General features: G+C 41.5%; 1 protein-coding gene across 3 annotated transcripts; it reads right to left on the bottom strand.

Annotated features, from left to right (window-relative positions):
* Window positions 1–7: 7 nt before the first annotated feature.
* LOC102706333 (nuclear pore complex protein NUP107) lies at window positions 8–9,266 on the bottom strand. Of its 3 annotated transcripts, none has more exons than XM_040528661.1 (25): window positions 9,039–9,266; window positions 8,074–8,432; window positions 7,443–7,512; window positions 6,834–6,949; window positions 6,667–6,698; window positions 6,431–6,556; window positions 6,156–6,314; window positions 5,759–5,851; window positions 5,501–5,668; window positions 5,247–5,345; window positions 4,901–5,118; window positions 4,765–4,822; window positions 4,218–4,306; window positions 3,997–4,128; window positions 3,491–3,613; window positions 2,656–2,754; window positions 2,362–2,550; window positions 2,029–2,200; window positions 1,760–1,916; window positions 1,424–1,626; window positions 1,102–1,243; window positions 864–1,024; window positions 618–734; window positions 442–531; window positions 8–99 (listed from the first exon to the last, which is right to left on the bottom strand). In XM_040528661.1, the coding sequence occupies exons 1-24, from the start codon at window positions 9,122–9,124 to the stop codon at window positions 445–447; spliced, it is 3,255 nt and encodes a 1,084-aa protein (XP_040384595.1). In that variant the 5' UTR covers window positions 9,125–9,266; the 3' UTR covers window positions 8–99; window positions 442–444. The 3 variants fall into 3 exon arrangements, 2 of the variants coding, with proteins under 2 accessions (XP_040384595.1, XP_015698007.2); XR_005812703.1 differs by having other exon boundaries at window positions 11–99; window positions 379–531; XM_015842521.2 differs by lacking the exon at window positions 8–99 and having other exon boundaries at window positions 195–531.
* Between the last annotated feature and the right edge of the window lie 4,179 nt (window positions 9,267–13,445).

The raw sequence follows: 13,445 nt of genomic DNA, 5'->3' as shown, positions 1-13,445 counted from the left end.
TACAAATGATGCTTGACAACATCAGGCAGGGTAGGCCAAGTTTGTGAAACCAGATTTGGTCAACCCGTGGATAGACCCATCACAAGTATACATAACATCCTGCATTTACATGTAAAACATACCAAAAATGTCACCATGATGAAACACCAAACTCCACGAGGATATATTGAGATCAATGACACAAGAAACAGGGATAAGATGTAATGCTTTTGAACATGATTCCCATGAGCTTAATTCAGTTTAAAAAATTGAGATGCGCAATTCCCTATTTCCCTGAAACATCACCCTACAATGGAGCCATAAAACCATACATTTCCTAAATAATTAAGTACTTTATGTTATATTTTTTAATGGAAATATGCACAGGACTAGTCTTACTGATTCCTCTGAGTACAGGAGATAACGCTCAAATGGTCATCACAACAAAATTGTAACATCAACCTTTCAGCCATCAGTACATAACTGCTCCAACTGCTCTTCCTCAAGTTCCATTTTACTTAGAAAGCACTCTCTCTCGAAAAGCAGGAATTCCTGAGTAAATAATAAAACAACATTTTCGTTGGCATCAGGAAGTTCAAAAGTAATTCACTGAACAAATAAAAGAGTATAACACTAACCTGCAACTGCTGCTGGCTGAACAGATGCATTATTCCAGACTCTGATGAAGCAACCAACTCGACGAGCCTATCACAATGATCTAGAGAATCACCTGCTTCAGATAGAGCAATGGATGCCTGAAAAATATAAGAAACATGTATCAATATATTAGATATATACCTATATACAAGCAGCACAGTAACAATCATTCGTCTACAACTTAATGTAGTTATATATACAGGTGATTGGATATGTTGCTACATCACCTGCATAGATCGTAGAACAGTTTCTGGCAGGCAGCATCTCCGACAGAGCCCACGAATGATGTATGCAGCAGTGCTTTCTACTGAACCATGTCCATCAGAATACCAAGCATCAAGCCGTGATATTTCCATTGAAACTCCAGGTTGAAATCGATTGAGTTCACCTGCCATAACGAATTATTCACACAAATGCTACAGAATATTCCAAATCAAAGTATCATAAAGTGTGGATAAAGGTTACCTTCGAACCCAGCAGCCATAATTGCAGCAAGAAGACCTCCATCATTGGCTTCATGAAGCCCAAAACCATCACCTTCCACTGCTAGGCACCGGAGAGAAACTTGAATACAGCAAGGATCTTTAGATGAAACATTCACATCCACCTGTTTCATTGATTAGTCAGAAACTGCAGCACAAACTTATCTAAACATTATGTGTAAGTTGAAATGCAAATAAGTTACGAACATTCAACAATCCTTAAAGGCAAGTTGCAAAAAACAATGAACATGGACTAACATTTCATCCTTTTATGCTCAAGACTAAATATAAGTGGTGGAACCAACCTTCACTTGGCGATGCAACACTTCCGCTTCACTAACAGTAGAGTAGAGTGCACTTGTCAAAGCAGTGCATGATGTTGCATCCGGGAGCATGCACTCCCCAGAAGGTAGGCAGAGTATTGCAGTTGCATGTAACTCAAGAAAAACCTGTTCTGAGGGTTCAATTGGACTACTCTCAATAGCATTTAACCATGGAATATCTTCCCCTGGTTAAGCATAAGAGCAAAAAAGAAATGGTAAGAAAGTTGAATAGATAATTTCATATGCTATCAGAAGTTTTAAGTCTTGATGAGTATATTTGGAGGCATATCATGTCAATACAATTGTTCATCAACTTACTGCATAATAACAAGAATGCCAACTCCAGTGTTTCTTTCGCTGCAGCAACAGCTTGACTCTTTTCTTCTTCCGAAAGCATTTCAGGAGAAATAGATGCATTCTCCATCTCAAATTTAAGCCAACTACGGTAAGTAGCATCCAGGGAGTAATATTCATGCTGTTTGGACATACAGTAGTGGTCAACAAAACTAACAAGATTCATCGAATAAAGCTATCAGTTCAACATAACCAATAGAATATGCAAATCAGGAGAAAAGGAGGCATCTTACCCAATCATCAAACTCCTGTAAGTTATCAGATACCTCTGGATCTTCGAGTGAAATTAAAATTTCCTTTTGTTTCAATGGTTCCGCGAGGATTGCAAGCAACTTGTGTGGTCCTACTGGTAGTTCAGGAACTCGCCTCATTGATATAAGGGAAAACTCTCTGAATAGTGTGTTGCTGATGGAAAAAGGAGTCAAAGATAAAATACCATGGACAAAAGAAAAAATAAATGAGTACCCTTTCACAAACATGCAGCATAACAACGAATATACAATATGGAATTAAACAAAACGATGTCTCCAAAATTAATCTGGCATAATAATCAAAGAATCAGTTACCTGTGCATCAGCGCCCGTATCAGAAGCTTTCCACTTATCATCTGAAATTCTGGAATTGAAGATGGCGGTGTGAAGCAAAGCCACTGAATGACCATTGCTTTCTGGAGAGCTTGCAAGTGATGCCGTTGTGCGACATCAGAAAGATCTTCATACTTATTGCGTTTTGGTTCACGGGATCTTGAAAGGACCCTGGAGGAAGTTGAAATTCCAGTTACAACATATCCATGAAAACAGGTGAGCCAAATATCATAAAAGTGCATTTCATTGCCATATGTAGCCCATGAATCACTGAACCTCTCGATGATCTCTTCAAGAGAAGCCTTGGATGCATCTCCAGATGAGAATGGCAAATACTCCACAGCAGACAGGAAGAGCTTGTACATGGTATGCAAGCTGTTGCCAGGGGAAAAAATAAAGCTATTTAACCAAAGTCTTGCAACTTGCAAGGGCAGTCAGTGAAATAAGTATCAGATATAACAAGATTGAGAATATTTTAACATGAAACAAGGAATCACAGTACACTGATACTACATCCTTAAATATCGCAACTTTTAGCTAGGTATCTGGACAAATGCTTGACCAGATAGATAGCCAGAAGTTGCTACATTTTGGGAAGGAGGTAGTAAACATCAAGAGTAAAAATATAGTTGCCACTTGAATCTCAACACTATTGTATGGCGTTCTATAGGAATATGCTTAGGCAAGCTCAAAACCATATAGGCTTGATACTAAAATAGAAGATCAAGCTGATAAAGCTTGTGCTATATATCAAAACCATATTCTATCACATAAATATCACTATCACATACCGTCTCCGTTTCACAACACAACACTTTCTACATTGCCTAGATTCATATGGATACTAATGAATCTAAACATATATAAAAACGATATAAATTGGCATGTAGATGAATCTAGACATAACTAAAAAGTCTTACAATACGAAATGGACAAAGTAATATTTTATCAAGGTATGAATGGAGGCCTAAAAATCTAAACACTGTTATTGATTTTAACAATAGCCTTCAATAAAAACTATGTCAAGAACAAAGACGAGAAGCTTAGAATATATAGTCAATTTACCCCCTAACCGCAGAGAAAGTATATGGTAACTATGTCATAATAATACCTGCTATTTAACCTTAGCTCCATCATTTCAACAAACAACTCAATGCAAAGATCTCGTTCAAGCTGAGAGGCATATACTCCAACCAACTCCTCTTGCTGCTCTGAAAACAAATACCTCACATACCTGGAATAATCAATGACTTTTTCTCAACATGATTGGATGAAATAAATAAAGACAAGACAAATATAGAACACTAAACATGAGAACAAAAGAATCAATTGAGGTAGATAAAACCCTTGGTTAACCGTTAGATAAGACAGTTGAAGGCTGAAAGCAATGGAAGTAAATTACTAAATCCTAATAAACATAATTACTCCCTCAGTCCCAGAAAAAACAATTTCTGGGGATGAACCTGGGTGGGTGTCCAGGTTCATCCCCAGAAGTTGATTCTTTTTGGGATAGAGGGTGTAATATCGAAGGTTGAACAAATGGATATCAAGTAACAACAATACTATTTGAAACTGCAGGCAGTATAAATTGCAGTGCATTTCATCAACAATACTTACATGTTGATGATGAGATCACCAACAGCAACTAGCTTTTCCTCAAACTCATCTTCCATTTCATCACTAAAAAGGTATCTTAGAACAAGAACAATATGTGCCCCGAAGCGTATCATATCAGGACCATCATGGGGCCTAAGTAAACAGAGAAGTTATTTGTGAAAAAATGAACATGCAGGGAAAGTATTCGGAAACCATCTCTTGTAAAATCATAAATGAAATACCTGGATATGTTTTGGTCATCTTCAGATGATGACACCCATGACCACAAAAGGTCAAGAAGATGAGCAATATTTCCACTCATGAGATTCATCTACCAAATAAACAAATGGGAAGTGGCCATTAGAGAGTGGTTAAATAACTTGTTATATTTTATTTACTATTATAATGGATGACTAAGCAAGGAGGGTGGTTTTCTTGAATGTGTCCATGTATTCGATTTAATATAATGAGAATTATTTCTTTTGTGAAGAATTGAGTAATAGGAGATGAAATATAAAAAATTGGACGAGTGGAAGAAATAGACAATAAATATAATATACAAATGCTTGGAATTTAAGCACCATAGACAAGTAGAAGACTAAAAATTTAATACCTTGACTGAACTAGTCTAAAACTGGCTTTAGCAAGTAACTGCAGATGAGTTGTTCCCAGTTTAGAGCATTGTAATGAAGAATAGTTTACCGAACTTAATTCTGGCATACCATATTAGACAAAACCAATCTAAGAATGAATAAAAAATAGTTTGCCGTTCTAGCGGGTGTATCTTACCTCGATTTGTCGATGCTGCTCCCGGCATGCTCGAGAAACAGTTTCATGGACATGGTCACTGCATCACAAGAATGACATATATATAAGTACACAAAAGAAGGATTGGTAGAAGTGCTAAGCAATGCAGTGTTAATACCTAGAATGGAGTTTCTGCAGAAGCGCAGCTATATCACGGGGTTGCTGATCAAGAACACTGTGTGGCCAACTTTCTGGGCCAGCTGCGCTCAACATAGGTTGGGTTCCATTCATCTCATCATCAAACTTGTTTTCTTCTGGTCTACTGGTTTGGTACTGAGACAATACTAGATCTGCTTGAACACCTAACCAGGATTTTGTCATTGCCCAACAAGCTGACTAGGAAATGGAAGAAAAAATGACACATTATATGGAGGTGACACAGCAGAAGTCAAGGAAAGAGTGGCTTCAAAAGTTCAAACAAAATCAAATTCAAACTCAAAACATGAGCTGAATAAACAGCATACCTCCCAGTCAGTACAGATTGGCAAGATGCGCTTTAAGTTGCTGCATTGTAAAGCATATACAGCCATCTCATATCGGCCACCATCTTGTTCAGCAATTTTCTATATAAGTATTGTCAATTTCAGAGTTAGGCTTGCAAAGCATTATGTGTTGGTTACAAAAAAAATGAAATAAATTTGAAGAAAAGAAAACAATTACAGAGCTAAATTAACTGACAACACAACAAGCATAGTTCAGAAACAAGAGCATGTTTAACCTCTGAAGCACAATATGAAGCCCATTTCCAAAGACACCACTGCCGTCCAACACCGCTTTCTAATTCGATTGCTTGCAGTGTTCTAGACTTCCCATTCTTCTGCATGGCCTCCAAGGAAGGAAACAAATCTATGCCACCAAAGGGGCAAAGAGTCGCAGCTCTCCATGCCTTAAAACATACTCAAGGATCAATGTATGACCAAAAAAATGTAGAAAGGTACATTATAAGAAACACATAGGCTACAGCTAACTAGCCTACCTGACCAGCAGACCGACACAGTTCAGATGCCTCTTCTAGCCTTCCTGCTCTCAAGAGAGTCCAGATGTCTTCTAAAAGCAATTCATCTTGCTTCTGCTCCCACATAAAGAAAAGGGCTAGCCATTATTACTTCATTAGAGATGCTAAAGAAAATGACTACTGAAGCAGCTTTATTTTCTAAATAAATAGACACAGCATCACTAATCCAGTGATTTTGCTTGAGTATAGTTAATAGACAAAATGAAACTTTAGACACGGTAGAGTTATCCAGGACCTGCTAATGAACTTAGGGAGGTCTCACATGCCTTGTTGCACTACTATTCAATATGCAATGAATGGTTCTGGTAAAATTAAACATACCAACTACAATTCTATTTATGATACTTCAGTAACCTACCTTGTCATCAGGAAGAAGTTGGGCTCCTTCACGAGTTGGAGCATCAAAATCCACATGCTTCACTATAGTAGTATCATTGTTTTTTCTCTTTAAGTACCTCTGTGTACGATGCCAAACACCAGAGCTTGGTAGGTATGAACCAACATGAGATCCTCTCACCTAAAGGGCATTTGATTCCATGTCAATTACGCACACTACACAATTCCAACCGAATTCTCAGCGGAAAATGAAGAACACAGAAGTGAAGTCTTCAGAAAATAATAAGCCACTGTTACCTTTTTCTCCAAATCAAGAGCTTCAGAAGCAAGACCCTCAAGCCAAAGTACAATTCGCAGACATAATTGTGCTGTAAGGTCTGTTGCAACAAAGCGGCAAGCCTCTTGGTGGGAAGTAGTCGGTGCCTATTGACAAAGATAATGCAGACGTTATGTGATTTTACAGTCCTAAATTCAGTGGACAAAGCATGTAGATAAATGAAGTAAATTCATTAGCATCTACATATGTCTCTTACCACAAACAGCTCTCCAGGAAGCTCCTCATTTCCTGTCATGTAGCAGATGAAATTTCATGGAGGGCACAATGAAATGATTACCTAGAGAATACTGATCTACAGTTTCCGTTACTGCAAGGGATAAAAGGGCCTAGAGAACAATATATTTAAGTGATTGAAACTATTACCTTTCCCATAGAGGTACCAAAGAAGAGACCAAGAAGCAGCCTCATCCAGTAACAATTGTGCTTTTTGCTGCATAAGTCTGTCCTCCACCATGCGAAGCTTTCCTGTGCCAGCAGACCTGAATATTGCATGGCATCGCCCAGATACCAAAGAATAGGCATCAGAACTATGGTAAAAGTATTGATCTTTGCAACTGTCAGAATTTAGACACGACTGGCTCCATCGTTTACCCTTCAGCAATTTGAATTTTAGAACTAAATTTCGGAGTTTATTTTGGACTTTTTTCCATTGTAGTTTATTTTACATCATTTGTTTTTAAATCATTAAGGCCAGATATATAAAGTTTTACCCATAAATTATTTTTTGATCTCTAATAAGCCATCATGCTTATAATAAGCATAAGAAAAACAATAAGGTAGGGTAGGAAGTATTTGGAATAATCATGCATAAGATTTATCAGCATGGCATGATACAACAGAACTATGAATATTGATAGGACAGGACAGAAATATTGAATAGTATGAGTTATATCTAAGAGTCAGTGACAGAATCTAGCAGCTCATAGAAAGCTATACAATCGAACATGGAACAAGTGCAAAGCAATAGAAAACCTTATCGACTCTGAAGCATTTCGACATGTCCTCTCAAATTGTAAAATAACATCTGGGAAGGGCATCAATCCTGCAAGAACAGTCACTCATCAGAACTAATTAACCCCTTCAAAGTAAAATAAACCATTAAGTGGAATTGAAATTAAAAGGAGTTACTTCAAGTTGGGCAAAGCAAGGATATAGCTAACAAATATGCATTTCTCAAGTTAAATTGGTCACACAAAAAAAAATGTCACCTTCTGGTGCTTCTGTTAATATTAACCATTTGTTTGGCTATAGTACTGTACAGTAAGTATTTCTAGAAAGCACATTTTTAAAAGTAAATCGTGGGCCTGATTTGCAAGCATCACCTGCTAACTGTATTATCTGGGTTGTGTGCGAGCTAGCTAATAGAAGAGCCTTTGTAGTTTCTTTTTTGGTTGATCGAATTAAAATTCACAAACAAATGCAATGGCATTGGGTGAAAATTAGAGGGACAAAACAATGTAAATAAGCTTGGAAACTACAATCTATAAGGCACCAAAGAGACATCCAAGAAAAAAGACATGAGTAAAGGCAACAACTTGTGCCAAAAACAGATGCAGAACAGTTCATAAGAAGCTTTCGATCTAGATTAAATTGCTGTAATGACCTTGGATTGCAGAATCAAGGAGGGATGCAAAAATTGTAGAAGTTTTTTCCCCTTCATGTGGCATATCCTCCTCCAGCTTGACTGATTTCAATGTTGAACGCACCACCTGCCTACCAGAACTGAAACCTGGATCTGAGGCATCCAGCGATGCCCTTCTTTTTGCTGATCCAAACAGCTTAGATCCATCCAGGCCATCAAAATCAGAAATATCATCAGCCTCCTGCTTGATTTCTTCAAGTAGTAGACCAGCGTTGGGCCGTCTCTGTATGCTGTTTCTGTCATAGAACAGCCTTGCATCTGAAAATTTGGAGACCGCAGACCCCGACAGTGGAGATGCATTTGAAGAAGATAACCTCTTTCTGTTTAAATTATAAACGAAAGAAATTTAATCAGCTAGTATAGTAGCCACTCCCAGTAAAAAGTAACAGGTTTTCACCATTTTATACAACTAAGTTACATTTACTCTTTTTTAACAACTTTAGCTATGGAAAGCATTCAACCATACATTAAAAAAATCATTGAATAAATATAAGCTAGAGTAATGATCAGATCTTGGCTTGGTCATAATAACTAGCTTTGCACAGATGTTTGCAAGTATAGCCTGCTTGTACATTGAGCACTTGAAAGCAAAACGAAGCTTGCTCACGTGCTCTTCAATAGTCCATAGCCTCAAGAAAAAAGAAAATGCCACATTTGTTGAAACAAAATGGATATTCTGAACTGCTGCCAAGCTGAGGCGGCAGTAATTAGCATCTGAGTCTAACAAAAGAGAACTACTTAAATATATCATTATCAAGCACAGCCAAAGCACATATAACCCGAACAATCGATCTCCCCTCGGTCAATTTCATCACATTTCCCCCGCTAGAAAAACAACCACGGAACCACGCTCACTCGCAGCAACGCCGCATCGATGCCACTCACCCTCGCGGGCGGGCGGGCAGGCGAAAAAGAGGACGTCTCACCTGTATCGGCGGTACTCCTCCCGGCGGCCGGACGACTCCGGGTCGAAGTAGCTCGGCATCGGCGGCGGCGGGGGGTCCACCTCCATGGCCGGCGCCTCGGGGACGGCGGCGGTGGCAGCTAGGGTTTTGGCACCCCCTCCCTCTCCAATGGCCGCCGCGCCGCCGCCCAGAGCTCCAAACCCCCAAACCCTAGCGCCGCCCCCCTCCTTTTTGGCTCGACGAGTTCGTTTCGTTCGAATTTCCCCATTTTTTCCTCGAATTTTCCGTCAAATTTAGAACTGGGCCTTTTGTTTGTGTGGGCCTTCTTAATGCGGGCCGAGCGGGAAAGGATATTTCTGGCCTAATAATAGGCCCATTTGAACCAGACCGCGAATTCGTGATCCATTTTAGGATAGACTGGGCCGCAGAGAAGCACAATTTCCACGTGGACCTAATAAGAAGGCCCATCTGATCCGGATACCAAATTCGCGATTCATTTCATGAAGGAAAAAGTCCACTTTGACTCCCAGTAGGCCAAATCTAATTCATGCCCCTCAACGAGAAACCGAATATAATGACTCCCTGTCTCCCTCAACTATAAAAACCACTGCAATTTAACTCCCCTAACGGTTTTAGAAACTATTGAAACCAGTTCAATTTGACTCCCCCAACGGTTTTGGAGTGTGGTTTTGTTGACGTGGCGGTGACATGGCGGTGTTGATCAGTCTTGGTCTCACGTGACGCTTATGTGGCATTAGAATTAATAAAATAACAGTGGACCCATATATCATTTACACACAAAAATATATGTCAGTGGGTCCCACATGTCAATCCCTCTCTCTCCAACCCTTCTTTTTAAGTAGAGTCGGTCGCGAATTATCGATACCTAACATCTCTACCTATAAAAGGGAGAAAAGTGAGATAAAATATGTCTACAATCCATATATACATAAGTGAGATCGATAAAGTGTGCGTGGGGTGCGAGTGATGGACACACACGAGAAGCTCGTGCTAGTGCGATTCCAAAACCGGGTACAGATCTAAATATCTTATCTCCTGTACATGGAGCGATGGCCGCTCTACGCAAAGATGCAAGCTTTAGCCATAGGCCCCTTGCTAGTTGCTACCCTAGCGATGCATGGCATGGCAGTATATGCACACAGCAAGCATACACACAGTGCTCGTAGCTAGCATACATTGGGATGTGGTCGCCACTCGCCAGAAGATAAGAGAAGATCGACGTATCGTGCGTACGTTCTTCCCCTATTTTAGGGACTAACATGTTTCTTTTTTAAATTTACCCGTATATATATATATATGAATTTTGGGAAAATTAAAATATTTTATAACCTGGAACCAAGAGTGGAGCTAGAATAAAATATAAAATGATGCCCCTCACTTGTTTTTTAGTTGGCTGAGTTTAGACTGATAGGGGTAGCTAAGTTTGGATCAAGTGTTGTGCATATATGTACGGTGAAAATACATAAACTAAAAAGATTTCTCACCCATGTTTCTAAGAAACCATTTTATAACTCAGCCCCGCCCCTGTCTGAAGCAGAGAAAATATGCATTATCACGTTAGCTAGGTGCAACAATAAGCACGTACGTACTTCCTTTATTTCTTATGGTAAAATAAGTTATGTCTAGATTTATTTATTGATTAATGTATATATATTTATATTCATTATTATGCCTATAAATTTAGTAAATACTAGAAATTATCACATTATAGAACAAAAGGAATATTGCAAGCCATCTCGATATATGTCTCTCTCCCTGTGGCAAGAAAATTGCCGAGGGTTCAACGCAAGAGCATGGCATGGCATGCACGGGCAAAGGACGACCGGGGATGGTGTGATACGGTAGTGTGGCAGATATCTACACCTTTTTGGAGACGTGACACATGCTATCGAGATCGATCGTATCTATCAATCCAGTGCATTCATTCTGGCGTGCGTGGGGCTTATCTTATCTCTTGCTGTTACATGTTTTACATGGATATGTGTATAGTTTTGTCGCAGTGAATGGATACGGTAACAGAGGCATGCAGGAATGATGGGCGCAGCGGCAAGATATATATCCACAAGATCGTCGACTATTTTGTACTACCATAAGGGGGTCACTGGCCCGGGTTAATTAGCTAGTAGTGGTTTAATTGTAAATATTTCTAGTAAAAAAATGTAGCTCTCCAATTCTTTACTTCAGTAGTTTGAGCAGCTCCAATATGGGAGTAAAATCGAACGATGCATAGAGGATAAAAACAAACTAATACTAATATTAGTACGTAACGAACGCTCCGTTGGAAGAAATGTTTTCTTCATTCTAAAATATAGTTAACAAGTACCCGATTGGTTTTGAAATGGAAGCATTTCTAAAATTTATCGTGTGTATTAGGAAATAGGTAAAAACAAATAGAGTAAGATCGTGATTATCTGGAAAAATACATGTACAAATTTCAATCTAAGAATTATTATGATTGATTGTAGAAAGGTGTATGCGGAGAAATGGCTACATTTCAGTAGCAGAAATAGTTTCACCGCAAGATTTGATGGAGTATATAAGTAGGGATTTTGGAATTAAACTCGATCTTAGAGCAAGTTTAATAGTATAGCCAACTACTGGTTCCAATTCATCTATAGTCAATCTAATAACTAATTTATATAATAGTTACCTACAAAATATTAATATATGATCTCACATGTCACACGCATATTTTGTCTTGGAGCCCGTGTGCAGCTGGCTACAAATTAGTAGCTCATCTCTCTTCTCTCTCCCTCTTATCTCTTTAAAATATATTTATAGTTGGCTTATAACCTGCTATTTACTTCGTAGTATCTTAGGCCTTGTTTAGTTCCCAAAATTTGTTTCTAAAAACATCACATCGAATTTTTGTACACCTAAATAAGGCATTAAACATAGATGAACCAAAAAACTAATTGCACAGTTATGTAAAAAATCTTGAGACGAATCTTTTGAGCCTAATTAGTCCATGATTAGCCATAAGTGCAACAGTACCAACATGTGCTAACGACGGATTAATTAGGCTCAAAAGATTCGTCTCGCGGTTTCTAGGCTAGCCGTGAAATTCGTTTTTCATTCGTATTCCAAAATCTCTTCCGATATCCGATCAAACATTTAACGTGACACTTCTCCTAAAATTTTTTTTAATCTAAACAACACATTTCTTGCCACTTGTACGCGAGAAGCCAGCATCCTTTTTGGCGCCCATCCATGCAATGCACACACACTCCTCCTCCTCGATCTGCATGGCACCATCATCATCAGCAAGCATCCAAGGCCCCGGCCCGCCCCGCCTTGAAACCCGTGCCGCTCTACTTGCTGCACTCCAGCTCATCTCCCCCTCTCTCACGCGTCTCACCCCCCACCCACGCCGCCGATCACCGGGCCCCACCTCCACCGGACCCCGCACGCCAGCGACCCGTCAGGATAGGGACGTGCGTGGCATCCTCCTCCAGCCAACTTGGAACACCCCATGCCCAATGACGTGTGGGCCCCGGGCCCACATGGCAGCGTGGGAGGATAGGTACGGCCAGCTCTGCGGCGTGGGGCCCGCAAGTCAGCTGGAGCGGCGGTCAGGCACGGGGCTTGCGGACGGATTCTGTTTCTGACAGGTGGTCCCCTGGGCGGGTGGGGCCCACAGGTCAGTTGGGGTGGGGGTGGTGGTCGGGCTTGGAATAGAGTGGAAGCAACGGAAGTGACGCGGAATTACGGGTTATTGCCACTCGGCTCCCGCCGTATATAAAGGCTTCTCCTCTCCCGAGCCGCCGCCCCCGGCGAGGTCCGGGGGGTGTGACAGGCCATGCTCCGGCGAGCGGCGTCGATGGAGCCTGGGTATAGGAGGAGGGGGGAGGTGTGGTCGTGCACCGAGAGCCTGGGTTCGGAGAGCGGCGACGTCGGCGCAGGCGGCGGCGGGGGCGACGCCGAGATCGTCGTCGTCGACGTCGACCACCAGCTGCCCCCGGTCGCCGCAGGCGCCGCTGTCCCGGAGGCGGCAGCGGGGGGGATACAGGCCGCGTCGTCGCCGTCGCGGGAGAAGAGGAGGCGCACGACGGAGAGGCGGCTCCCCCCGGCGATGCCGCGGCCCGCGGAGGCGTTCATGCGCGCGGAGCGCCGCGGCGGGCGGCTGATACTGACCGAGGTGGTGCGTGCCGACCGGCGGCGCGACGTGTTCCGCGCCTCCCGCGCCGACGGCCGCCTGCAGCTACGCTTCGCCGAACAAGAAGAAGAACAAGCAGCGCCCGGCGGCGATGAGGAGGACGCCGCCACCTCCGAGCCTCCACCAGATACGAGCAGCAGCGGCGGCGGCGGCGGCGTGGTCAGCGGCTGCTGCAACGGCGGGGGCGGCGGCGGATTCTGCCAGGTGGCGGCCGGCGCAGGGAGGCGCCTCGAGATTGGTGCCGTGATGGG

Source organism: Oryza brachyantha, chromosome 11, assembly GCF_000231095.2.
Source record: "Oryza brachyantha chromosome 11, ObraRS2, whole genome shotgun sequence".
Taxonomy (NCBI): Eukaryota; Viridiplantae; Streptophyta; class Magnoliopsida; order Poales; family Poaceae; genus Oryza; species Oryza brachyantha.
Note: the sequence above shows the minus strand (reverse complement) of the source record. Positions and strands in the feature narration are given on the sequence as shown.

Coding starts and splice junctions, on each gene's coding strand:
- LOC102706333 (XM_040528661.1), bottom strand. CDS start 9,124: ATGGAGGTGGACCCCCCGCCGCCGCCGATGCCGAGCTACTTCGACCCG. Junction 5,346..5,500: donor CTTCATATTGTGCTTCAGAG/GTTAAACATGCT, acceptor ATACTTATATAG/AAAATTGCTGAACAAGATGG. Junction 2,551..2,655: donor CTTGAAGAGATCATCGAGAG/GTTCAGTGATTC, acceptor AACTTCCTCCAG/GGTCCTTTCAAGATCCCGTG.